The sequence below is a fragment of the Podarcis vaucheri genome (genome assembly GCF_965113315.1).
Source record: "Podarcis vaucheri genome assembly, chromosome: 16".
In the NCBI taxonomy this organism is placed as follows: Eukaryota; Metazoa; Chordata; class Lepidosauria; order Squamata; family Lacertidae; genus Podarcis; species Podarcis vaucheri.
The window spans coordinates 32,328,362-32,356,351 of NC_138754.1; the positions used below are offsets into that span (position 1 = coordinate 32,328,362).

General features: G+C 41.7%; 2 protein-coding genes across 5 annotated transcripts in view; one reads left to right on the forward strand and one right to left on the reverse strand.

Moving 5' to 3' along the window:
• DGCR8 (DGCR8 microprocessor complex subunit) overlaps positions 1-10,201 on the forward strand; it is a 32,633-nt gene extending 22,432 nt beyond the window's left edge. For both annotated transcript variants that reach the window (XM_082203137.1, XM_082203138.1), the window contains 6 exons: positions 1,412-1,494; positions 2,555-2,655; positions 3,425-3,531; positions 4,422-4,549; positions 5,427-5,540; positions 6,309-10,201. In XM_082203137.1, coding sequence (XP_082059263.1) covers positions 1,412-1,494; positions 2,555-2,655; positions 3,425-3,531; positions 4,422-4,549; positions 5,427-5,540; positions 6,309-6,392 — 617 coding nt within the window. In that variant the 3' untranslated portion in view covers positions 6,393-10,201. The remainder of the gene's footprint in view (positions 1-1,411; positions 1,495-2,554; positions 2,656-3,424; positions 3,532-4,421; positions 4,550-5,426; positions 5,541-6,308) is intronic.
• A 176-nt stretch (positions 10,202-10,377) lies between these two features.
• TRMT2A (tRNA methyltransferase 2 homolog A) lies at positions 10,378-27,373 on the reverse strand. Of its 3 annotated transcripts, none has more exons than XM_082203208.1 (12): positions 27,260-27,373; positions 22,521-23,150; positions 21,513-21,621; positions 20,981-21,162; positions 20,205-20,319; positions 19,762-19,877; positions 18,833-18,944; positions 17,400-17,522; positions 16,230-16,305; positions 13,406-13,522; positions 11,817-11,913; positions 10,378-11,371 (listed from the first exon to the last, which is right to left on the reverse strand). In XM_082203208.1, the coding sequence occupies exons 2-12, from the start codon at positions 23,147-23,149 to the stop codon at positions 11,122-11,124; spliced, it is 1,926 nt and encodes a 641-aa protein (XP_082059334.1). In that variant the 5' UTR covers position 23,150; positions 27,260-27,373; the 3' UTR covers positions 10,378-11,121. The 3 variants fall into 3 exon arrangements, with proteins under 3 accessions (XP_082059334.1, XP_082059335.1, XP_082059336.1); XM_082203209.1 differs by having other exon boundaries at positions 27,248-27,344; XM_082203210.1 differs by lacking the exon at positions 27,260-27,373 and adding an exon at positions 23,502-23,844.
• Positions 27,374-27,990: the final 617 nt, after the last annotated feature.

The following is a 27,990-nucleotide window of genomic DNA, read 5'->3' on the forward strand; positions in this document are numbered from 1 at the left end:
ACATCTTTATGCGCCCCCTCGCCCAGCTTGTCCGGAGTTTTGGGTTGGGTTGCCATCAGTATGCTGATGACACCCAACTCTATCTGTTGATGGATGGCCATCCTAACTCGGCCCCAGACACACTGACCAGATATCTGGAAGCTGTGGCTGGATGGTTACGTGGGAGCCGGTTGAAGTTAAATCCTTCGAAGACAGAGGTCCTCTGGCTGGGGCGGGACGATATGGGATCGAGGGGGCAACTCCCATCTCTTGCGGGGGTGCAATTAGTGCCAGCACCGTCCGTTAAGAGTTTGGGTGTAATCTTCGATACCTCCCTCTCTATGGAGGCGCAGATTACAGCTATAACAAAGGCGGCATTTTTCCATCTCCGCCAAGCTAAGCAGTTGGCCCCTTATCTCTCTCGCCCTGACCTAGCCACTGTGATCCATGCGACGGTCACCTCCAGACTGGATTATTGTAACTCGCTCTACGTGGGGCTGCCCTTGAGACTGACCCAGAAACTCCAGCGGGTGCAGAATGCCGCGGCGAGACTCCTTATGGGGTCTTCACGGCGAGATCACATTCATCCGGTACTATACCAGCTGCACTGGCTCCCGGTGGAATACAGGATCAGGTTTAAGGTGCTGGTTTTAACCTTTAAAGCCCTATACGGCCTAGGACCCTCGTACCTACGGGACCGCCTCTCCTGGTATGCCCCACAGAGAAACCTACGGTCTGCAAATAATAACATCCTCAAGGTCCCAGGCCTCAGAGAGGTTAGGCTGGCCTCAACTAGAGCCAGGGCCTTCTCGGCTGCGGCTCCAACCTGGTGGAATGCTCTGTCACAAGAGACTAGGGCCCTGCGGGACCTGACATCTTTCCGCAGGGCCTGCAAGACAGAGTTGTTCCGCCAGGCCTTTGGTCAGGGCGCAGCCTGACTCCCTCCTCTGGCAACCTGCACAGAATTTTGCTTAATCGGTTGCCATCAATTTGATTTTAACTAATTTTTATAATGAAATATTTTTAGAATGTATGATTATTTGATTGTTTATTTGATTGTTGTTAGCCGCCCTGAGCCCGGCTCAGCTGGGGAGGGCGGGATATAAATAAAATTTATTATTATTATTATTATTATTATTATTATTTATTAACAATGAGCAGGACTGCAGTCTTGGAGCCCTGATGTAATGTATGGAGATAATAGCCTCAGAGCTTGGTGGATTGAGCCTGTGGTATTTAATATTGATTCTCTAAATGCTGTATAAACACATCCTGTGCTTATCACACAAGTTGATTGTAAAATAGAAGTCTTTTTTCTACTGTAAAAACAGTTGGAAATTTTTGTTTTTGGTTCATCAACATTTGTCAGAAATGTAATTTTGTGCAATACGCGATTATGGCAAGACCCTAATCCTTTCATTATCTTCCATAGCCCGAGCTACACTGGAAATCCTCATTCCTGATTTTGTTAAACAGACCTCTGAGGAAAAGCCCAAAGATAGTGAGGAACTAGAGGTATGGACTTTACAATGCAATCCTGTGCATCTTAACATGGAAGTAAATCCCACTGAACTCAGTGGGAATTGCTTCCCAGTGTGTGTAGGATTGCAACTTTAATGGAATGTGATACATTGTTGTTGTTTTTTGTGGGCTTGCCGATCGGAAGGTCGGCGGTTTGAATCCCCGCAACGGGGTGAGCTCCCGTTGCTCGGTCCCAGCTCCTGCCAACCTAGCAGTTCGAAAGCACGCCAGTGCAAGTAGATAAATATGTACCGCTGCGGCGGGAAGGTAAACGGCGTTTCCGTGCGCTGCTCTGGTTCGCCAGAGGTGGCTTAGTCATGCTGGCCACATGACCCGAACAAACTGTCTGCGGACAAACATCGGCTCCCTTGGCCAGTAAAGAGAGATGAGCGCCACATCCCCAGAGTCGTTCACAACTGGACTTAACTGTCAGGGGTCCTTTACCTTTACCTTTTAATTTTAGCTTAACCCACACAGTAGCATTTTGCAGTTCTTTTAATAATTAGTTGCATTATCTTACATTGTAGACTGTATGAAAGTGCTTTGAGGATAAAGTTTCAAAAAGTTTTACACTGACACTTTTGAAATAGTGGATTATATCCAAGTGCTCATCATTTAAGAGTAGACCTATTGAAATCAAGTTACTCAAAGTTTATTTAAATGAGTATGACTTAGTCGGAAATATCCCAGTTTCACTAGTAGTCAAATATTTTTTTAAACTGGTGATTAACATTTTCCAACACATAAGTTCATAGATTCATGAGTATAGCTGTTCAGACATGCTAAAATCAGATTGCAATCCTATACACACCTGAGGGCAAGTTCAATTGATTTCAGTAAGGGCTTAACTTTGGAGTAGACATACATAGGATAGCAATGTCATATGATAACCTATTTCCAGTGTCTTAAAATGTAACAGTATGTGTCTGCTGTTGAATTGTCATGGTTTGGAATATTTACAACCAGTCCAATAAAATTATTTCTAAATAAAGCTTAGAATTTGTTTTAAATATAATATTTAAATCACACTGAATACGTTTTATTTATATTGCAGTATTTTAACCATATCAGTATTGAGGACTCACGGGTATACGAACTGACCAGTAAAGCTGGACTATTGTCTCCATATCAAATCCTTCATGAGTGCCTTAAAAGGTAAGGTTGGGTACTGCTAATGTGTTCAGTAGAATTACGGATATCCCAGTGTACATTCAAATCTCCTGAGCAGTTGTGAGGGGGGGGTGCTTTTTACTAATTAAAATTATGTTCATATGTTCTTCTGTTTTTTGTTAATGTTACAATGGCACAAACAATTCATGCTTGAATTCATGCTTACAGACAGTCCCCTAACCTGTGACAGCTATTCATCAACAGTAGTGGGACCATGGAACCATCTGATGGGAAACATGAGCCTAGAAGTCAGCACAAACTGTCATGCCAACCATACGTTTGCTATACTTTTCAGTAATAGTGCTCACAAAGCAGATGTAAAGTTTGACTCTGAACCAAACAGTTCAGCTTGCCCTCTCAAATGCAGGCATGTTAAATTATTTGTTTTGGCATGATACTTCCAAATTACACACTTTAGACACATTAATTAAAATGGAAGAGCAATCAGCATGTTAATTCCCCCAGGGAAATCTTGAGAAATGCAAATGTGCTTAACTTTGGCAATATTTTTGTGGGGTTTTTTAAGATGTTAAAGAAACATTCATTTTTGACCGGTTGTTTGTTTTGCACAAAAGCAATATTCAATATTAGGAGCATGTGTAGAATGTTGGGTAGAAAACAGGATTTGTTGGTTAGATAGAAATAAAAATAATTTTTCATTAGCCAGATCTCTTACTTTTGAAACTTTGTTAGCCACATGTGGTATAAGTAGAGATTGTGGTTTGGTATGCTAACACCATTTCATCTCTGTAAGAAACCATGGAATGGGTGACACATCCATCAAGTTTGAAGTGATTCCTGGTAAAAATCAGAAGAGTGAATATGTCATGACATGTGGGAAGCACACCGTGCGTGGCTGGTGTAAGTATGATGGCTGGTTTGAAAGCCTTTGAGATGAATATTCCTCTTCATTCTCTGCTTGATTGTGTAGCATTTGTTTCTAATTTTCCTGATCTTTGTGCTTTACCTGTGTTCTTGTATACACCAGTCTCATGGCCTTGACACCACTGTTAATTAAGATAGGAATTTGGATCTAGATATTAAGTATTTAGGAACTACACCTGGGAATTTCATGGCATTGTGAGACTGAAATGCTCTTCCTGAGATACGGGACTTGTATATTGGAAATACACAAATATTAGGAATAGAAAAGGCATCTTGTTGTGAAATGTTGCCAGGATTAGATGACATTTCCATACACACACCCCTTTTTAAGGGGTTGGTATTTTTTATCTTCCTGGGTTGGATCAGTTTAAATCAGCTTGGAGGGCTAATGGTGGTCCCCTATGTGCCAGAAGCATGACTCTTGCTGTTGAATCATGCCTTCAATGTAGTGGGCCAAGTTCTATAGAACTTGTTCCCATTAAGCACAGTCCCTATTAGGTTTCAAATGCCAGGTTAAAATGGTTTTATTTCAGGAGATCTTTGCACTATGAATGCAGTTCTAATGTTTCTATTTCTGATGTTTTAAATTCAATTTCATTCTGACTGAGCTGCTTTGAGATATATAACGGAAAAGTATACATTTCATAAATAGAGAGATAAATAATTACACTTAGGTTCTGTGGAAATTGGTATGAAAAGTCATGTCTTGGGTTGCAGTTATTTAAATGGGAGCTGATTGCAGCTTAGTGTGGACCTAATCTTGACTTTCCATAATGATTATGAACCAATTACTACAAAGGGTTTAAAAAAGCTCTGATGTGGACCTGCTTTTCCTCCCAAAACTTCGTTTCGTGGCGATTATGCAGGCAAAAACAAGAGAGTTGGGAAACAGTTGGCATCTCAGAAAATCCTTCAGCTGCTTCATCCGCATGTGAAAAACTGGGGGTCCTTATTGCGCATGTATGGAAGAGAGAGCAGTAAGATGGTTAAGCAGGTAGGTTATGTATGCTTTGCTCTGTTAACTTTCTGAATCGTTTTTTTGTCTTCTTATTAAAGCTATGCAATACTTAAATTCAATTCCTCATAATGATGCTGTTTAAATGCCGTAGTTGCAAACTCCTTAACATTGAGACTGCTGTGTTGCAAAGACGCTGATGTGATCCATAAGTTGAGTTTATGCAGCAAAAACCCACGAGGGAGTGCAAATGCTTACACTGAGCAATAATCTGGGACCACATGCATACACCAACCCATAAAGTGTTCCTCACATGAGCTGCTGCAACAGTTAGTGTCCTGACATTCTTAAAGTTTTAGGCACAGTTTGGCAGGCTGAATAGATCAGGAGGAAGAGCCCTTACAGCATTACCTGTGTGTAAGAGAACTGGTGCAACTTGAGGGATACCATACTTCCATCATGTTGCCATTTATTTATGAAAATATTTTCATTCTACAAAATGAAAGTACAAAATCTCTAGCGTGGTTTCTTCTCCTATATTTATCTATTTACTTAATATATAAGCAAACCACCACAAGGTGGCTTACAATAAAACAGCTAAAACCACAAAACAATTGTGAAATAATATAATTAACAATAGATAAAAGCATATACAGGGGCTGGGGGGGGGGATCAGCAATAAGTGTGCCAGAATAAAAAGTCTTCAAAGAATTAGAGGTTACAAGAAAGGGACCCCAAGTGAAGTTACCAGGGGAGGGAATTCCACAACACTGGGGCCATCATTGCAAAAACCCTGTCCCTAGCACTCGCCAATTTGGTCAGCCTTAGTAGTAAACATATATTATAAAAATAACCTTCCTCTTGAAGATGAAAATGGGAGCTCTTTCTTTAGTCTTTCTGATACTTTGTGATACAGGAGACGTCTGATAAAAGTGTGATAGAGCTTCAGCAGTATGCCAAAAAGAACAAGCCAAATCTGCACATTCTTAACAAGTTACAGGAAGAAATGAAGAAGTTGGCACAAGAAAGGGTAAGTGCATGATTACTAATTTTAAAATTTGTTTAAATCTGAGAACATGCATGAAAGCTGTGCTTATATTTCTTGACAGTTTGACTTCATACGCATTGCAGAAATTTAAAGTTAAATTTTGAAAGAACTAGTTTTTATTCTTCTGTGATGCTTTTTCAGTTAACAAATTCCTTACTGTTCAAACAAAGGTCACTGTGGTTATCTAGGATGCAAACATTTTGAAATATCTCCTGTGTTGTGACTGTTTATAATCTTGCTGTGATGACTTCTTCTTCTTCATGACTGGCCTTTGTTCTTGCATGGAAATGTGGCTGTCACAGGGGGTTGGCATGTCAGTTTTCCCTTACGGCCCATCAGTATAAACAACTTGCTTAGACTATTGCTCTTTCTTTTTCTAATCTTTGTAATTCAGTTCTCTGTTACCAAGTATTCTGGAGGCATAGGTTGATTGCTGTTAAGCACTAAAAGAAAATCTTCCCCCACCAAATCAGAGGTTAAGTGTGAAAGGGGAGTTGCCACATTTTCATCTGTGATCAATTTCAGATTCCCTTTGCAAAAGGGAACATAGAGACTTGCATTAAAAAGTAGCCTTTGTGTCCTGCATTTTCACAATATAGATGCTAATCTCTTCCTTTTAGTAATTAGGGTGCCATGGGGCTAAAAGGAGAAAATTCTGGTTTTTGATCTGTTGAAATGTTTTCAAAATGTTGACACCATCTATGTGTACAAGTTTGTTTATAATTATGGTTGGCTTCTTATATCTTTAAGGAGGAAACTCGAAAGAAACCCAAGATGACAATTGTCGAATCTGCTCAACCTGGCAGCGAGCCTCTGTGTACTGTGGATGTGTGATCAGAAAGAATAATTGGGGAGCAATAAAACGTGTGAAGAAAGCTAGTCCCCCTCACCCAATTTAATTAATAATTGGTTTGCTTCAGAATGCAAAATAATGTAACAATCCAAGCTGCTTCAAATATGCATTGTTCTTTTGCATAATCAGGGCAATAGTACTGAACTTTTGAGGGGGTTTTTTTAAAACCTCCGGGATATACATTTATACAAGACAGCAAAAATCTGTGTGGGTCAATGTATAGAAGTGGGCAGAAAAGCATGTTCACACAGGATAAGCTGAAGTAAGCACTCCCCCACCCCTTTTGAAACTATTATGCTGTCTTTGAATGGATATGTTTAAGGATTAATCCAGAATGTCTATGTAAAGAGTGGAGTGAATGTATAATATAGGAATACAGCTGTACACACTCTCGTATGAACATGCTGACAACTGTTTTCTCAAAAAGAGCTTTGTTGCATTTCAGCACAAAATAATATGCACTGATAAGACACTTTTGACAACTACATTGAAGAAAAGTGGAAAGCAATGTTCCTTAATGCCATTAAGATTAGGCCAGTGCTGCTTGTTTTTGAATTTTGGCAGGCATAATATTTTTAATATTCTGGTACAGTGGTCTTTAGACAGTAAGAATGGCACCTGCAGTGTTGAGCACCAGTGTGTCTCTGTTTTCAAAATTGCTGGCTATATTTACTTAAAATATAAAAAAAAGAAGATAGGGAAACATAGGAAAAACCATAATAGTTTACATAAAAGACAACTGGAAAGGAGTATATAGCTTCTAATTATTTTTACCATAATTAATTACAGGTGATTGGGAGTGGATGACTAAGCACCAGTGCTCTGCAGCCTGTTCTTATTCTGGTCTTGAGAGAGTCCTCCACAATTAATTAGAATGAACTGAGAGTGAGCAGTGATGGTGCTTGGTAATTTGCATTTCCTTCTGTTTTTAAGACCCCACTTGAAAACAGTTTGAAAATATACTGACAGTTCTAACAATTAAAATAGAGATTTAATTGCATCTCCCTTTATGGTATATATATTTTTATTTAATGCAGCTAGATCTAATTGATACTTCAATCTCATGCACCCTATTACCTTTAAACAAACATGAAAAACCCTTTCCTTTGTGGATTGACAAATGGCAGTCATGAAAATCACTGGAAGCATTCTTCACTGGAAGAGTTTTAACATTTTCAAAAAAAGTTGTCACTGGCTTTGTTTTATTAAATGTTTAGCATTTGCAGAGTAGTTTCTGCATGGAAACTATTAGAATGTAAATTGGGGTACATCAGAGGACTTTAATAAGATCTTCTGCATAAGTTGTATTGAGTTGAAATAAAGAATATGAATATGCAAGTTGTTGTCTTTATATAGTTTCTTAAGCTGTCAATATCCGCTACAAGATACTGAATAGCTAACACATGGCCCTAAAAAAAACATACAGTGTGGTCCAGAAATACTTCTACACTTAAGATTTACACTCCAGAAATACTACAGTTCAGGCCCTTTGCTAAGGTATCTCCTAGTACTGTGTATGTTACAGTGGATATCTGTTAAGTTATACTCATTTCTAGATGTCTGCTGCAACAGTCACAAGAAAATAATGCAGCAGGAGACAATTAAATGGAAGTGGTAGTGGTTTGTTCCAAGACCTCTTAGGAGGAAGTAGGCCCAGGGTCCCACCTCATACTTGAGATGGGTTGTACAGGTTCCATGAAAGGGCATTCTAGAGTGCCAGAAATTGAGTTGCCTGATCCAGTTATATGTCAAGTTTCATTGCTTCCCACTCGGAATGCAAATTTTCTACAGTTCTTAGTGCTATACATTTGTTACACAACTCAGTTTGACATTGGGTATACATAGATTTGCCAGGTGGTAACTTAATTGGGTGGTGTCTAGTACTATATGCTAACTCAACTGTAGTGTTCCACCAAAGCTACCTTTCGGATCCTAATCAAATTATCTTGCAAAATGCTTAAATGCTCCCTGCATTGTACATTACTGCTTGGCACAGCCATTTTGATTCACCCATTTTCTTGCCACCAGTTACCAAGAGCAGGCAGCCTGTGTTGCATAAATTGGTAATACTGAAAACCTCTTGATGAAATGTTATTGGACATCTGTGGGCCCCAGCTGATAGGGTTTTGTCTTACGAACCAGAGGAAGCAGACTACTTGAAAGCTCCCAGCTGGAAGCCTCTTATTGTAGTATGTTATGCTTACCCTTGGTAATTTTGGCAGTAGTGAGCCCATGCTAACATTGAGATATAGCCTTTATTCAAGCTTAAGTGTTTTCATTCATGTTTTTATGCAAAGAATCCTTGTGTTCTCTACAGAATGAATTTATTTTGGAACTTTATTCAGCACATCTGAAAATGGTCGCAATTTGTTTAATGAGTAGGACATAGTTCTAAATGCACTGCCTCTGTTCTACAGAAAATCTAGCTTTAGTCTTCATCTTTGTCCATCACTGATATGGTACTTTAAAAAGTTGTTAAAAGTCAAATAGGCTTTCTTCTATGCCTTTTAACGTAGGTGTTTACATCTGTGCATTCCTTGCTTTTTTAAAAAAAAGCCTACTTCTGACTGCACTTTTTCAACAAATTTCTGCATATATATTTTCCAAAATCAGAATGTTTTGCAGGGTACCTGCAGCATATATATCCATAGATGCCTCATTCTTTTAAGTGTTTGCCACGCTGGCCATCTTGCTTTAGTCTTACCTCAGTCTGCCAAGATTTGAATCCTGCAAAAGGTGACCACTGCCCTTAAACATCCAGATGTGTCATTGTGAACCAAAGGCTAGTACAAATTATGCATTTTTCTTAAAAAAAGTATTTGATGTGCTGTAGCCTCTTCGGCAAAATGTTCAGGCAAAGCGCAATAACTGCTGGAACAAACAATGTAACTACTGTTGTCACTGTGAAGTATTGTATTTCTGATGTTTACTATTTTGTTTGAAGTGTAACAGTCTTGCATTTGCACATGAGCATAAGCTGCTATGATAAGAGGGTAAATCATTACATTAATTTCAGCTTCTGCATGAGTACTTATGCAGCGTGATTTGACATCCAAAATTGTTTTGTAACTTGTGTGTTGTTGTTTTTCTAGTTAGTCAACTGTAATGGTTTCGGTCCTAACAATGCCTAAAGCAAAAACTGTTTCAAGCCCTCTTTTTCTCTCAGTAAATCAATATCATTGTGGATGGTCTTCACTAATAGCTGTTCCATCCTCTAGGGATAGCTTTTGCTTTCCATATTACATATTAATATGTGCTTCTTCACAGATGTGATTTTTTTTTTTTGAAAGCTAAAAATTGGTTCTTATTTGAATGTTTGATACTGAGTGGAAATTTACTAACATAAGTGGGGGGGGGGGAATATTACCCATTTAAAACCTCCAATTAAGCTTTATTAACTGTTTTAGCACTTGGCTTTCCAGCTGCTGGAAACAAGTATCTATCTATGCTGTTCTAATGGTTGTCACACTTAACAAAAGTATCCTTTCTAGCCCTAGTCTGTAATTCTTTGGTTCTGGTCAGAAAATGGAAATAGCTGTTGTAGAAATGATTCCAAATTAAGTCAGCCATTTGGAACAACTTGCAGTGATCAATTACAATATTGTATTTTAAAAGTTAATGTGACCAACTCAATGTTATTGGGTGCTGTATGGGATTGTATGTTGAGTGCAGTTTCTCAGTTGGTACAACTATGAAGCCTCTATCGTTGAGCCTGTGTGTTAGGTCTTTTAAGTACTTGTTTCCCCCACAAACATTAGTTTTGAGCAATAAAGTTTGATATTGCATAAGATGCTGTGAGTAACTGGTGCTGCAGGTCATTGTTTCATTAAATATATCTATAAATCATAACTTTCTCAGTGGAAGTCATGGAACTGTCAGTATGTAACATTTTAAAGTAGGACTGCCGGCTGACTAAATCTCTTTGTGTTTTAGCCCATTAATATTGAATGTATGAGTAAAAAAAAATAACCAATAACTTATTTCATTTATTATATAGTAGCAATTTTAAGCACATACAAACTAGTCCTTGTTGATGTGGACAGAACTCCACATTAAAGCTGAATTGGCCTAGGCACACAGACATATCATAAGCAATGTAGCATTGCTGGGGCTCCAGAGTTGGGATGCTAGAAATCCCTGTCTCCCTCCTCATTGCAGATAATTCCTCTTCAGACCTGTGCGAACTGGATATTGTGGTACAGTATTTGCTTTTGCATTCACCTAATCTTAAAATAATAATTTGAACATTTATTGAGAAAGCTTGTTACACCATTGGCATATCTGGTTTTGTTAATCATTTACTATCTAAGGTAGCAGTATAGCTTCCCTAGTCATCCCTCACCTTTCTTGTTCCATGATTTAAAAACAAATCAGTTTGGCATAAAAACAAATTAAATATATGTGTGTGCATATACACACACATACAAATATTCTGCCTCCTTTAAGCTTTTGACAACCCTAGAGCTACACAATAATGATGCAACCCTTTACCTACTTACCTTGGAGTAAGTCCTATTAAACTTAATGGGACTTCTGAGCAGACACATACAAGATTGCATTGTACAAGTAGTTTGGATAATTGGCCACTATTCCAAAGTCCCAGCAACCAAGGTTCCAATTTTCTAAAACAGGACAGCAGCTGTTTTGAATTTTAAGAATGAAAATAGGCACAGCCTAGCCAGTTGGCATAAATATCAATTGCTGGAACAGTCAGGGGGTTTCCTCTTCTTTAGGCAGGTTTGCATCGCCGCCTTCTGTAGAACCTGCTGTTTCCAATTTCAATTCTGGAATTTCAGTTGAGTTCTGGACTTCTTCAGAAGGCTTGTCACTTGAATGCTGAACTCTTTCGAAGAAGAACAGCAGCTCGCAATGCATAGTGTGAGGGAAGAGGTCCACGGCTATTGCTTTAACAGGACGGAAAGGGCTTCCTTTGACACGATTCGAAGGAGCTCGACAAAGGCTACCAAAGAGACCAGTATTAGTCTTACACATTTCTTTATAATTGATTGGGCCAGGAATGGGGTACGAGGCCTGGGGGCCAAATATCTTATCACTCCAGGCCACATTCCTCGCCAGCCCTCCTGAAATGCATGAGTTCAGAAACCTATGAAGCCCCATCCACTGTTAGACCCACATCCACTAAGCTCACCCCTCCAAGTTGCCCAAAAAATGATGTGGCTGAAAAGGGCAAAGGCCATTTGCTCCGTTCAAAGTCCTTTAAGTGTCAGGGCTGACTTTCCCGCCTCACTTCAGTAAGAGATTTAACTAACCTCCTAATCCCATGGGTTATTACTCTCTTTGAAACACTGAAAATCAATGCTGATTGGGGGGGGGGGGGAGAGAGAGAGAAGGGATCAACACTTTAAAAAAATTACTCCATCCCACCAGCACCATTGTAAACTCACTCCAGAAAGTTGTTCATGGCAGCTCGAGGATTGCAGGCTACATAAATAAGCTTCTTTATGTGTTCTGCTTTTCGGATTGCAACAATTACTTTGGAATCTGCAATGGTAACATTTTGACAAAAACTGAAATTAGATTCTTTACTGTGATAGCACCGCCTGACATGAAGTAGCTCCACTCTGTTACAATTAGGGCTGGGCAATATCTGGCTTTCTACATCACAATGTATCACCAATTAAACATTGCAATATTTTGATGTCATGATATCTGAAATAAGGCTGGAGCTATGTCATGATAATGTCCTGCCAACTGCTACTAAATATGGGTCTATCTATAAAACTGATAGATTTTTACTTACCTTTAATATTTTATTACAACATGTTATAGTATTACTTTACCAATAGCACATTTTCTCTAAAATTAAATCTGTAGAAGTAATTAGTAGCATTCCCTAAAAATTTAATTACGTTACTAAACAAGAAAAAAACAAATTCAGTGTCACACTTTTAGATGTTCAAATATAATTCACTATTGAGTTTTAGTTGAAAGTATACATCGCACTACACCAAATTGATTGCTAATTTTCTTTTCTAAACCAGGCTAAAATAGAAAGAATGGAATGGATAAATTTTAACTGAACAAAATATAAACAAAATGTGTATTTTCATTGCCAGGAAAAATTACCTATCTTTTATAAACCAAGCCAAATCAGAAAGAATGGATAAAAGTTTACAGAACAAAAATTATTAAATGAAATTTAATCATCTGCAAGGAAAAATGGTGTTTTGGCGTTCTCTGGCTATAGAGATGTCTTTTGTATTTGCAGAACTCTGGGCAATTCCCCCCCATGTTCTTTGAGTCCCCTAAAATAGGGGGCGTCTTATACAAGGGATTGTGTTATACACGGAAAAGTACAGTATTTCTTGTTTCTGCAGGAGGCAGGAAAGAGCTGCCTGAGATGGAGTTAGCAAGGGCTCCACACACAGGAAGAAGCATCGGCTTCCTGGTTTTTCCAGTATTGTGATTTTTTTAATACCACACACACAATATGCAATAAATTGCAAAGTCATTTTTTAAAAAATTGTTATCACGATTTGATCTAAAACTTGATATCAGACAATATATCCATTTATAGCACAGCCCTCGTTACAATACAAACCATATTTCTCCACCCTGAACCCATCCATCATAACAAAGAATGGGGAATGGACCCAAGTGGTCCATATTATTAAACTGTGGCAAATAGTTGACATCAGGAAAATATGAAGTCTACATTGAAATTAGAAGAGGTTATGTGCTCCTCTGCTAGCCAGCAAAAAATAGGTTTATTTTTAACTAACAATATTCTTTGAAGTCATCAACCAGTCTTTCCTGCCTGGAAGGACCTAATTGCTGTATTTCTCCACCCAAGGAATTCCACAGCTGATCTGCAGAACCAGAAACACTTTCCCTTTGTTTTATTCTCAGTGCTGATCTCACTGCCCACCAGCACATCTCCCCATTTACGTTTGTCACTACTGCTCACTATGTTGTACACCTCCATCTCCATTCAAACTATTCCACTAAAAGAAGGTCACAAAACAAAACTCACGCAGCCCTGCTCGAGGAGGATCTACAATTGTAATAGAATTCTGCAGTTCGAGGAAGTTAACAAGGTAAGGAACAAGATCTTCAGCCTTTCCACAGTGGAATTCAACATTATTCAGCTCTGGAGAGGGAAAACAAATCCAAAACAGTGTAACACATTTGCTTATTTACACATGCCCCATCAATATTTCCTTTAATAACCGATGCTTGCAATTGTCAGTTTTTCCATGTCCATGCTGGTTGAAAAAATATTAATACAGTTCCTCTGAAGTAAATGTTTACCTCATCCACAATTTAGTGCAAAACAAGTCTCTTAAAATACAGATTTTCATTCACTCCTCAATTTAAAAATTTTTTTTTAAAGAAGTCTTAAAGTAACCTACTTCAGGATCAATATGCAGTTTCATGATAAAGGCTCTAAGGTAGGCAACTTGTTCAGGCACAGAGACCTCCATCAGAAACATGGCTAAGGCCATGATTGCAGGTGGTTGATTTAAATTACATGTATTGCTGCATGAACTACAGGGGCACTATCTACTGTTCCAAAACAGGATACGCAGAAAGTCCAAAGTAACGGGATTGGGAAAGCTCTGCCCATTGCCCTAGAGAAGTGTTGCTAGTCAGAATAAACTACAGTGCTGGGTCAGTGGTCAGACTATTGATTTATTTAGTAACCAAAAAATCTTAATATATTTTACAGTAAAAGTTTTAGGTCATAACTCACATCCTTCTGCTTTATTAAGGTAAAGGTACCCCTGCCCGTACGGGCCAGTCTTGCCAGACTCTAGGGTTGTGCGCCCATCTCACTCAAGAGGCCGGGGGCCAGCGCTGTCCGAAGACACTTCCGGGTCACGTGGCCAGCGTGACATCGCTGCTCTGGCGAACCAGAGCCACACACGGAAATGCCGTTTACCTTCCCGCTTGTAAGCGGTCCCTATTTATCTACTTGCACCCGGGGGTGCTTTCGAACTGCTAGGTTGGCAGGCGCTGGGACCGAACGACGGGAGCGCACCCCGCCGCAGGGATTCGAACCGCCGACCTTTCAATCGGCAAGCCCTAGGCGCTGAGGCTTTTACCCACAGCGCCACCTGCGTCCCATCTGCTTTATTAACTGCTACCTATAGCCTGCATACTCTCACTAAATAACTGCAAGCAGCTTGGGTACAGTAACCAGACAGTCCCTGCAAAAAAATTGTGATTTTAATACCTTCGTAACACAGGGCCACTCTGTGTTAAGGTATTATTGTCACTCAGAAACAGGGCTGTCTTTAGCATATGTGCCACTGGGGTGCAAAGTTCTGCCCAGCGCCCCCAAATTTAGTTTAGCCCCCAAATTAACTTTTATTATGCCTTATGTCACGCAGGTGGCGCTGTGGGTTAAACCATAGAGCCTAGGACTTGCCGATCAGAAGGTCGGCGGTTTGAATCCCCGCGACGGGGTGAGCTCCCGTTGCTCGGTCCCTGCTCCTGCCAACCTAGCAGTTCGAAAGCATGTCAAAGTGCAAGTAGATAGATAGGTACTGCTCCGGCGGGAAGGTAAACAGCGTTTCCGTGCGCTGCTCTGGTTCGCCAGAAGCAGCTTAGTCATGCTGGCCACATGACCCGGAAGCTGTACACTGGCTCCCTCAGCCAATAAAGCGAGATGAGCCCCGCAACCCCAGAGTCGGTCACGACTGGACCTAATGGTCAGGGGTCCCTTTACGTCACTATTACCATTTGATAAAATAGCACTCATGCTTGCGTGGCTCCAAAAGGGAGGTTTTTGTGTGTGTTTTTTTTTCTAAAGAAGACAAAGAACACATTGGAAGTCAGTGTAAAGACTCCACACATGCGCTTACAATCGTAGGGAGGTGTCTGGAAAATGAGATGGGTGGGCATTGTGTGCATGCGTGGGAGAGCCATCTCAAGCAGCCATTCATTGTGGGAGCAACCTTATTTCTAGAGGAGCTGGGAGGGCCCTTGCAAGAGCGTGTATACGAGTTCTTCCAGAGCCTGGGCGCGCTCCCATCGCTAGATAGACGCATTCTCTTTCTGTCTGTCCCTCTTTCCTGTCACTCCCCCTCCTCCCAGCTTCGGTGAGCGAGACTTTCCAGAGAACTCTCCCTGCAGCAACATTAGCAGGCAGGCGGCACAAGATCAGTCGTGTCAAAGGTGCCACTGACCCCGCTGCCGCATAGCAGCTCGATACAATACGCATAGGCGGCTTCTGTGGTGGGCGCCTGGCGCCCTGCCCCCGAATTCAACGGCCAGGTGCCCCATACCCCTTGCACCCCCGGGAAAAAGGTGGCCCTGCTCAGAAACCAGACCATTTCTGCTGGTGTGTACCTGCTTGCTTTTGCGAACAAAGGTTTCAGAAAGTGATCTCTTGGGTCTCTACATAAGGGGAAGACTAACAGATAATGATGGAGGTCTTCCATCTGAGGTTGACCACAAATACAAAGTCTGTCTGTGTATGTTGTAGTGCCCATCCAAGACTGTAGTGGGCATCACTTGAAACACAGCTCAATAATGCTTTTTTTAAGGAAGCTGGTCAGATTTCTTAAGGAGAAATGTTCTGCTCTCAAGAGGAGATACCAAGACAAAACCTGGTGCTCCTAATTAGTTGCAGGTCCCTTCTGAATTTTATCCGGAAGAGCCAATCCCTTAGTTGACATTTATTCAACGTCAACACAGAGCTCAGTTCTGGCAAATCATAATCATCTAAAACATCTTGACAAGTAGTCAAGGAAAAAAGAAAATTGGGACAGAAGAGACTAGAAAGTGAATTGCTTAATAATGAGAGCTGTCTTTAAAGTCTGAGATCCCATATTATGCTTTCTTTTACCAACCATTAAGCTGAGCATTCACTTTGGCATCTTCAATAGCTTCTTGACAAAGTTCAATTCCAATAACTTTCTTCACTTTCTGTAGAACGAAAGCAATAATGTACAGTTTTACATTTTTAGTTGAGTACCAAGCAAAATAAACATGGATATTGCAACTTGAGGAGCTATCTTGTTAGGCTGCTTCAAACTTTTTGTGTGTTCCCACTCCAGAGTTGAACTAGACTTGAAAACAGGTTTACAGAGGGGCTGTTTACAGTTAATCTAAACCTCTCAAAACAAAAAAATAGTTACAAAAATAAGCAGAGCTAGTGCTTTTAGGGACCTTAGAGAGTGTCTCAGTTTTAAACCTGAGAGGCTGATGAAAAGATTAGGTTTGCAAGGAAGCCAGGAAAAGGAGGAGGCGGAAGAGCAAAGGATTGGTTGTTCTGCCTTTACCCTGGCCCCAGCAACAGAAAGAAAACTGCACCCCAAAATCTACCAAACTACATCATAAGTGTGCCTAGGGGCCAAAAGGAAAAATACACTTGGGTGACCTTGTCAGGACCACAACACACAGTTAAAACCTTTCCCCTCATATCCCAATACCAACAAACGCCCCCCCCCTCCAAATCTGCAACTGACACCATCAGCAGTTTCCCTCCTGGGACTAATGACACCTTTTGGGGGTGGGGTTAATGTGCCTTCTTGACCCTGATCCCCCCACAGCTGCAACGTTTAAAGAAAAAAGATATATTAAGTGCAATTACAGAGTGGTTCATTTATAATTGTGTAAGGATTTATACTTGCACAACAGAACCTGCCGCTCTCTCCACCTGGCCACATACACCCTCCCCAAATCTGCTGCAGAAGGTTCGTTAAAACCTCCAGAACAAATTTAGGAGGCATTTCTTCCTAAATTTGTGCTAATGTAATGAGAGGTTTAGCACTACTTTGGATACAGGCCATATGTTTAAAGTAACATCTATGCTGGCTCTAAGATAATTCATTTTGCAATAGTAGTCATAATTTCACTACTTATTTTGTTAGTTTCCAGTTTTCCAGAACACAGGGCATGCAGTTAGCTAGCCACATGGCGAGACTACTTGTTGGGTGACCTTTGTCCTTTGAATTAGTACTTTTAGGAGACAAAAGCAATACCAAAGGGCACATGTCCCATGAAAGATGTTATTTCACCTTGGCAAGCGAAATACCAATTGATCCAGTTCCACAGCAAATATCCATCACAGTCGTCTCCTGGTTCACCTGGGTCCATTCCTGGATGACTGAATACAGAACCTCAGCAGCCTGTGTGTTTACCTACAGAATTTCAACATCGGTATAGGGTGTCAGTATTCAGCAGGCAGGTAGGCTAAAATCTACAGCACGGGTGTCAAACACAAGGCCCGTGGGCCGAATCTGGTCCGCCAGACCTCGTCATGTGGCCCATGTAGCCGCCGCCGGTCGCCAGCCTTCATCTTTTATTCTCGCTTTTTTTTTTGACACAAGAAAGCCGCCTCTTCAGCGCATGCGCGGCAGCCTACAAGCCAGAGAACGTCTGCCCTCTAGCGGCGCCGGCCGTTCTACACAGGAAACCTCCACTTTACATGGATTCAGGAAACCTCCACTTGTTTTTATATTGCGCGCATGCCATCCTGTGATGTGACAGATCCAACGGCTGCCTGAACCCTTCTCTCCTGTACTGTAAGTCCTACAGATACAACCGGCCCTTTGAGAGTGACCAAACTGCTGATGCGGCCCCCGATGAATTTGAGTTTGACACCCCTGATCTACAGCATTACAGTATATACTGCTCCTTACCCAAGTTTTTAATTTTTTTTAAAAAAAAGGAAAGTCAGAGCATGTTTAGCCATTACACTTGGAACTCTGACTGTGCTGCTGCTTTAACACACTACTGTTTAAAAAGTGTGCAAGTTGATGAAATGTATTTTTGAAAAAATACTCCACTGCTGATTTCTTGATTCCAGAGTTTTTTTACAATGAACTCTAGATTTCACAAATGGCTTTCCGGATATTACAGAAGGACAATGTAATGGTTCCAAGGGGTTGCTCGAGGGCAAGCAGGCAAATACCTCCCTGCTCGGCTGTGAAGCCTTGCTTTTGATGCAAAAATAAACTTTATCTGTCCAGAGCGCCACTCTCCCATGGCTGGCTCATTCACTGGCAGAATCCATGAGTGGGCGGTCCTTAAACTTTCCCCAGCAAAGTAATTTCTTGACGCCCAGTCTGCGCCTCCCCTCTCTGCGCGGAAGCTTACTGTGCAAGGAAGGCGTGGGTAACGGAGCACCTCTCTTCTCCCCGCTTTGCCCAGGCAAGGTGTCCTGGCACTGCCTCGCCTCCTCCGAGCCCTGCAACTCCTCTCCACTGGAGGTGTGGCTTCCTTCCTCTGCTTGAGGAGGAGCTGCTTCCCACGATCTCTGGGGGCTCTCTGTAATCCATCCAGCTTTTCCTCTCTCCCTCCTGAACCAATGGCAGTTCCCTGACAGACAATGAGGAGGTTCTACCACTCTCTCCCACTTTTTATGGAGTAACTCGCTAAAAGCAAAACTCAATCAACAAGAGATCTCGACTTCTACAAAACACTTAAGCCCAATGCTTTAAATGCTTACTTGGAAAAAAGCATGGGGAGAAATCCGGAACTTTAGCCCAAGAAGATCTTCATATATGTACTTGTCACCAGCAACATGCTCCAAGGTCAAATCTTCACGATTGGGTGATTTTCTTGCGGGAGAAGAGGGGAGCAAGAAACAGTGTTTAAATCATTATCCTTCCTTTGCGTCCTAATCTTCTAAAGCGCACTCAGATGCAATAGTACAGATAACCAATTCAAGCAAAAATGCTGTAAAGATCTAGGGACTTTTTTGAATGCATTCATTCTGTATTTCTTTAGCAGGAACACACAGCTGTGCAAGCTCAAAAAATGCTGGTCTTAATGGGATTTAGATATGCATAACTGAACTGACATGCCCTTTCTCTGTGTGATGTCATCATCCAAGAAAGCTACTCAAAGGAATGGCAAACACAAAACAGTAAGAAAAAAATACAAATAGTTACATTTCAGCATGCAAGGAATTATCAACTCCCAGCACTAATGCTCATAAAAACAATCACCTGACAATACTCCCAACAATAATGCTCATAAAAATAATCACCAGGAACAACAGCTCGTTACTATGAGTGACTTTAATTTTTACTGAATTATGTTTGACCATATCCTTTAGTGTTTAATGGATCCTGGGATATTGATTTATAGGCTGCTTAGTGTTTTGAATCTTACTATATTTTATGGCAGTTTTTATTGGGTATCATCCAACGCAAGTCATTATCAGGGTAGACAATTTAAATCAATCAAGCTAAGTAACCTAGGTCCATTGATTTAAATGGGTCTACTCTGAGAATTATTCGTATTGGATGTCACCCACTGTTGTCATCGATTCAAGTGCCTTAATGGCCGAGACTGCAGCTCAAGTTCTAAAACTTTGCTACACCATACATTACATTGTCATACTAAGTTTCTTTTTTGAGATGCAACAATCACCTTTGACCCTCCTGCACAAAGTAGAGAGAAGTTATTCCACTGTCCTTTCCATTGCCTTCTGTGAAGTACTTAGCCATAGAAGTTTGCAGTTCTGCAAGCTCTTTTTCATTTAGTTTCTAGACATTTCAAAAAAAAAAGAAAGAAAAAGAAAATTAATGCTTAAGGTGCTTAATTTTACAAACTTCAAAGAAAAATGTTCCTACAGATTACAGGTGTAGTGAAGAACTATGGGATAACAGCATAGGTATGCTTGTACTTATTTAAATAGTGCACCCTCCATAACACATATCAGGACACATTTCCCTTTAAAACATTGTGTCACTGTTAGTTTCACAAAATACATTCCCGGAATCAGGAAAAACTGTAACCATGAAGAGTTTCTGAAATGCCTGCTTTACAAGCATGCGCTTGTTTCCCCTTGTTACATAAATCATAGTCAGTACCTGTGGATTAAAATAAGCAATTGCCATGATGTGGCCATTTCTACTAGTGCGAACTGTTAGCTGTTTCCAGTGACCTTTGTATGTTTCTGGGCTGTAGACACCATAGGATGTAGACCTGTAATTTTGAAATTCTTGGTTACTAAACTTGGATTTAAAAAAGCATAACCACATAATGCTAAAATTATTTCTGCTAAGAAACTGCCACATTAAACTAGAAAACTGATCCTGAACATTATAATTTTTGGATGATGACATGTAAATATCTGCATTGCATCAATTTTCACAGTGATCTGTTCACATCACCTGACCAAAAATGGATTCTATGTACTAGCTGCTGCAAATGTACACACACTGGAAGTTCCCCTCTTTCTCTCCTTGGAAAAACTAATGTCTATCAAAAGGCTCCCACTTAGCCTTCTTTGGTACAGTCCCTCAAGGAATTCACACAGGCAATGTTGAGCTTTGTGGTTAAGTTGGGCTTTATTTATCTATATAGTGCCATTAACGTATATGGCAAAGCACAAGAGGGCAGGTCCCTGCCTCAAAGGATGTCTGACAGAGTAGAAGGCAATGGAGAGAAAGGCAATGGAGAGAAGGCAATGGAGACAGGGGTAAACAAGAGAAGAACAGGCAATTATTTCATTTACATATACTAAAGGCTTAGTTCCAGTATAGCACAGGAACTAGTAGGTTGTGCCAAAGGTTTCACAGAAAAGGTAAATTTTATACAGGCAAGGTGTTTAGGAGTCTGTCATCCAGCCCAACGGAGGACTCACCTTATGTAATCTTGAAAAGCCTTTGCTACCTTTTTGGTTACAGCAGGAATGTGAATGGTGTCAAATGGTTCCACTACAGCACATGTTCCACCCTTGTATTTGCCAAGGCGAAACCCCACGGTTTTATCTTCTTGATTCGGGCCTATGCCGATCAAAAATTCACATTTGTTGCGGTACTCAGTCTAAATGTAAAGTAAGGGAAAATTTAGAACGCCTATCCGACTCCTCTAGAATCTGACATGCTTGCTACTTCCATCCATAAACATTTGTTGCAAATTACAGTATTAAAACAGGTTAGGCTAAATGAGTACTAAAATAATATATATGGTAATAATCTATCCATTCCAGAATTCCAGAATTTTATGCCCAGTACTGCAACATGCTACCAGATTAAAGGTGCCCACCCAAAAATTACACAGCTTAGGTTATGGCCCATGGACAGTGCAGTAGTAAGGCTAACCCTGTCCTTCCATTCCTATGATTCATTTCCTCACAGTATCACACTTCATAAGCAGTTCCTGAGATGTATGACCTGTAATGGTGATGCTTTCACTCCTTCCAGGGAGCAGCACAGGCCACCGCACTTCTCCTTCTGCATGAAAAGCCATGGTAGAAGAGCTCGGTTGTTGTTCCCTATGTCCCTGTAAAACAATTTGATCGTTCATGATAATCAGAGCAAAAATAATCAATGAACATTATGCCCTCCCCTCCCCTGCACAAATACCTATGAATCTGACCATTGGTGTTTATTTATAAAGCACCTAAAATTATTAAGATGCTGCACGAAGATCTAAAAATGGAACAGGCTCAGCCCTTTTGTCTTACAGCAGGCATCCCCAACCTGCGGCCCTCCAGATGTTTTGGCCTACAATTCCCATGATCCCTAGCTAACAGGACCATTGGTCAGGGATGATGGGAATTGTAGTCCAAAACATCTGGAGGGCTGAAGGTTGGGGATGCCTGGTCTTACAATGCATGGCAGCCTGTCATGAGAAGAGCATCTCAGAGCCTTTTGGGACGAAATATAAAAACAAAAAAACCCTTACACATTTCTAAAGTACTTATTGCAAATATGCAAACTGCAGTTTGAGAATAGAAGCCAGAAAATCTCAGCACAATGAAGCAGAAGAATACCTATGATTATCAGCTTCATTCCCATTAATGCTGAGGCCAAAACCAGCTTGGTTTCTTGGACTGTGCTTGCGCTGTCTCAGAAAGCTTTCTGAATACATGCAAGTGAGACCTGCAACGAAGTGCTGCAGTGTGGAGTGTCCCTGTTCAGGGTTCCTGCTTCCACTCTCCCAAGCAGGCAGGCAGTCAGCATTCTGTGCCTATTGAGCAGGCTCAGTTCTCAGTGCACTGTTCTGGAGATGCACCCTTCATTTCCGTTCACACCCTCCCCAATTGCACTTCTGCAAGTCTTGGAACTGATATGTCCCCTCCTCTACCTGGATGGTGCCATTTTGGCTACACGAGTGTTGGCATTCTAAACAGAAGAAATGGAGATAATCATAATATTTATTACAAACAGAAAAATTACCTTGTCAGTTTCAGCAGCACTTGCTCACATTCTTCCTTCTTCCTTGCCAGCTGCTCCTCATATGGGATATTCCACAAAGGGGTCACCACATCTGCTATCTGCTTACTCAGAGGCTCTTCTTTGCCATTATTTGAAGCCAAACACTTTGCTGCTGTCTGCTCTTTCATCTCTTCTCCCTCCTCCTCTTCTCTTTTCCTCTTCTTTATGATGGGATCAGCCTTTGGTTTTGCAAGTTTCACAGTTAAGCTTCGGTTCTTCCACTGGGCCCCATGAAGGACCTTCATAGCTCTGTCCCTGCCCTCCTCACTCTTAAAGGTGACAAATGCAAAAGTCTGTCTCGCAAACAGTTTTATCTTGTGTGGGATAAGGCCATATTTTGCAAGGAACTTCTTTACTTCGTTAAAACCAATATATTTGGGGAGGTTTTGAATTTCTACTTTATAGATCTCTGACGTAAACAAGCCATCTTTAATATATCTATATATGCCGGAAGTGTCTGAAGTGTTCGCAGTGTTGTTTTCTTCTCCCACATTTTCCTTTGTTAGATTTTCAGTTGCACTCTCCGTTTCCACAAGAGGAACTGCAGTTTTTGTGTCAGTAAAGCACGCACCACTGATGTCTTCCATCATTCTGTAGGGAACAGTAACAGAATTAATTATTCTAGGGTAAAATGTGTTAAATGCTTAGCCAAATCATGTTTAGTTAAGCCTCATCTGCAAAAATCAAGCCCGCTAGGTTTTCCTCTGTGTTGGAATTGACAAAAGGGTGAAATTATCAAGTTCTAGATGAATTAAGTTTAGCCATAGCAGTTATTTCTTCTATAAGCTGTCAGTGTGCTTAAGGACAGGTCCCTGCCCTTAAGGATCTTACAATCTAAAATTTGGAGAAGAAAAAAAGGAAGAGAGAAGTGGAGGCAGAGGTACATAGGGAAAAACAATATTATTATTTTAGCTGCACATTTAGGTTTGGCTCCATGCTTACCTGCACAGCCAAGAATCAAATTTCACGAAACTAAAGGGTGATGTACATATGGCAGCTTTAATCCACAGGTAACATGTTAAAGAGGGACGTGGGTGGCGCTGTGGGTTAAACCACAGAGCCTAGGGCTTGCCGATCAGAAGGTTGGTGTCGGAACTCCGTTCGGCTGAGCCTTTGAAATCGCCTCCTGACATGTTTAACGACCTCAAGCCTTTGATGAGGCTCCAAGGCACGTCCTCCCAGCAGAGAATCAAAACAGCACAGGGAAGGATGAGACAGTATGAGCTACATTTTTAAAGAGTTTATTTCTAAGCTACACAGACAGCTAAGAAATATACATCCTCTCTCTAGGGAAGCAGAGAGCAACTGAACAAAGGAACAAAGGAAACATGAAACCACTAACGTCACATCCCGTCTCCCTTTCCCGTGAGACTGCAAGGTCTCTGGAATGTAAACATAGTCCTGTGACTCCACGCAGCTGCACAGTGAGAAACAGAAACTGATAGTCGGCGGTTCGAATCCCCACGACGGGGTGAGCTCCTGTTGCTCAGTTCCAGCTCCTGCCAACCTAGCAGTTCGAAAGCACGTCAAAGTGCAAGCAGATAAATAGGTACTGCTCTGGCGGGAAGGTAAACGCCGTTTCCGTGCACTGCTCTGGTTCACCAGAAGCGGCTTAGTCATGCTGGCCACATGGCCCGGAAGCTGTACGCCAGCTCCCTTGGCCAATAAAGTGAGAGTCGTCCGCAACTGGACCTAATGGACCTTTACCTTTAACATGTTAAAAAGCAGTCCTTGCCATACCCAAGTGTGATCAGATCTCTTGGCTGCCTCATGGCAAGTTGGACTGATGAAATATAATCAGGTTACATGTTAAAACACAAGAACAGTACTAGCAAAATTAGCACTAACAACCCAGCAGTGTATTGGATGATGGAGGAGACTGTCTAAGGAAAGGTTTGTTTTACAATAAGTTATAGCACACATAGCAGCACTGAGGTATCTGCCATATTATATTATTAATATTAATATTAATATTAATTTTTATTTATACCCCACCCTCCCCAGCCAAGGACGGGCTCAGGGCGGCTAACAAGCAATAATAAAAACAGGTTGAATGAATACAACTTAAAAACAAGATTAAAATACAACATTGAAATATTGAAACATTAAAATATTAAAATGCAGCCTCATCACAGGAGCAGAAAGGAAAAAGGAAAAAGAAAGAGGGGGAGGGAATCAAATTGGCTCCAAGCCAAAGGCCAAGCAGAACAACTCTGTCTTACAGGCCCTGCAGAAAGAAATCAGATCCTGCAGGGCCCTGTTCTCATGAGACAGAGCGTTCCACCAGGCCGGAGCCAGTGTTGAAAAGGCCCTGGCTCTGGTTGAAGCTAATCTAACTTCCTTAGGGCCCGGGACCACTAGGGTGTTGCTATTAATAATATAATTAATGTCTCAAAAGCAAGAGGCATCCCACTCCGACAGGCTGCAATCCTATGCACACTCATCTGGAAGTGAACACAGCAGGGCTTACCTATGTGGAGTAGAGATTATAAGAGATGGCCAACATGGTGCTGTACTACAATTTCCATTATCACTGTTGACTACACTGCCTGGGCCTTGAAGTAGCATCTCCACCCCCATCGTTCTACCCGGACACTGAGGTCCAGCACCGAGGGCCTTCTGGCAGTTCCCTCACTGCGAGAAGCCAAGTTACAGGGGACCAGGCAGAGGGCCTTCTCGGTAGTGGCGCCTTCCCTGTGGAACACCCTCCCACCAGATGTCAAAGAGAACAACAACTACCAGGCTTTTAGAAGACATCTGAAGGCAGCCCTGTTTAGGGAAGCTTTTAATGTTTGATGTATTAGAGTATTTTAATATTCTTTTGGAAGCCGCCCAGAGTGGCTGGGGTATAAATAATAAATTATTATTATTATTATTATTATTATTGTTATTATTAGGAACTGCGAGTTCAGCAACACCTGGAGGGAACCTGATGTGTTAGAGCGGGTGTGGGGAACCATTGTCCTGCCTGCCTCCTTCCCTCCCTCCACTTGCTGCCTTCCCTCCTACCTCTTTCCTCCTTCCCTTCCTTTTTCTTCCTGCAACTCTTCCACTAGGGCCAACTGGGGAGGAGACCTGCAGGGCTGTGCAATGGCCCACGCCAGCAACCAGAGTCCTCTGTTGAGGCACCCAGAGAAGCCTGCACACCTCGCCTGGCCACCCAGAGCAGCGGAGAAGTGGCCCAGGGAGGCCTGGACCGGTGGAGAAGAGCGATTTTTGTGCGCCCACACCCACCCCACCCCGGAACCTGTGCTCTTGGCAGGGGGCAACTTAACTAACCTCTAGGCACCCCCCCTGGACAGTGGCCAGAGACCCCTTCCAAGTCTATAGCACTGTTCATTCCATTAAATTTATACACCGCTTGTTTTCGTTAAGTTTATACGCTCCCCTTTATCACATACACAGCCCAACAAGACAATGACAATAATCCACCAACAGCATACAAATCAATATGGCTAACCTGATCCAAAACACCCACCGACCCCACTCACACACGAAAATAAAGATCACCACAGCCAATCACAAACAACCACCCACACCCTAGGCCAACCCCAACCTCTCTCCCCACCAAAGGAACACAAGTGAACAGCACAAGCAACGCTGACACCAAACCCTACATGCATTAAGCATAATAGAAACATCGCCACCCATCTTCCCTCCCTCCACCCCTTTTTTTCTCTCCCCCTAATGTCTCAACAAATGGATTTGTAAAAATGTTACATGGAGAAAATACGAGAGACATTACACTTACTTCTGTAAAACAAGAAAATCTTTAATTAAAAAAAAAAAGGAACTCAGCCCTGAGTGTTCACTGGAAGGACAGATCCTGAAGCTAAGGCTCCAATACTTTGGGCCACCTCATGGGAAGAGAAGACTCCCTGGAAAAGACCCTGATGTTGGGAAAGATGGAGGGCACAAGGAGAAGGGGGCGACAGAGGACGAGATGGTTGGACAGTGTTCTCGAAGCTACCAGCATGAGTTTGACCAAACTGCGGGAGGCAGTGGAAGACAGAAGTGCCTGGCGTGCTCTGGTCCAGGGGGTCACAGAGAGTCGGACACGACTAAACAACAACAAGAAGCACTAATAAACGGTTCTCCCTCACCCTTGTCCCTGCTTTCATCGTCTCACAACAACCCTCTAAGGTCGTCTCCCATTCCCACCACCCTTCTGAGTAATACCCCTCCCCACCTTCTCACTATATAGAAGGATCTGGCAACTTCTGTTTCAGTGTATCTGAAGAAGTGTGCATGCACACGAAAGCTCATGCCAAGAACTAACTTAGTTGGTCTTTAAGGTGCTACTGGAAGGAATTTTTTTATTTTGCCTGAGCGAGTGAGCTGGGGGGGGGTGCTTGAACATTGCAGCTGCCTAGTTCTAGCTCACCATTGACTTTTATGATGATGACGATTACGGAAAATGATCCCATGCTTTTTGGGGGGGGGGGGCCTCCGCCAAACCACACCACCACAGGGGGAGCCACGCGCTGAGGCGATACAGCAACGCAGCAGGCGACCGCCCTTAAAATAAAATGAAAACCTCCCCCCACCACACCCTCCTTGCAACGAGGCCACTTATTCCCCCTCCCTCCCCCCCCCCCTTCGCAGAGGTGCGAACCCGCGTAGGCAGCCGCTCGCGCAGGCCAAGCCATTTTGTAAGAGCTTCCGCGCATCCCCCTCCCCACCCCCACCTCGTTTCTCACATCTCTCGGCGGCGGAGGAGGAGGCCTCGTCAGGCAGCGGGACTCGGCCAAGCAGGGAGGGAGGGAGGGGGTGGGGGAAAGGGGCGGGGCGACGAAGGGCGCCGGTGACGTCACCGCCGCGCACGCGCGGGAGACCGTCCGTTTGAAAAAAATACTTTGGTTCTCCCGTTTGAGGTTCGGTTCCTCCTCTCTGTGTGTCATTATTAATTATTGCTGTACTGTATAGCATTTTTTAATTATTATTATTATTATTAAAGTATTATTTTTATTGTTTGGTGTTTTGTTTTGTTTTCACATTTTAGGTTCGATTTCCCCTCTCCCTATCGTGATTATTACATCAAACAAAAACTTTTTTTATTAATTATCGTCGTCATTACATTAAAAACAAAACTTATTATCTGACGAAGTGTGCATGCACACGAAAGCTCATACCAGTAACAAACTTAGCTGGTCTCTAAGGTGCTACTGGAAGGAATTTTTTATTTTGTTTATTAAACTATGGTTTTTTATGTTTTTAGGTTATATTATTTCCTTTCACGCCATCTTCCTCTTTTTGGAACGATTCCACCTTGTCATTATTATTTATTATTACATTTTTTTTAAAAAAATAAAAGCATGATTTTATTTATTTATTTATTTTTAAAAAAAAATACCGTAGGGGGCCGAGAGAATCCATGGGTAGCCTCAAAAAACTTTTGTGGTCAATACATTGTATCCACCAATAAAATAAA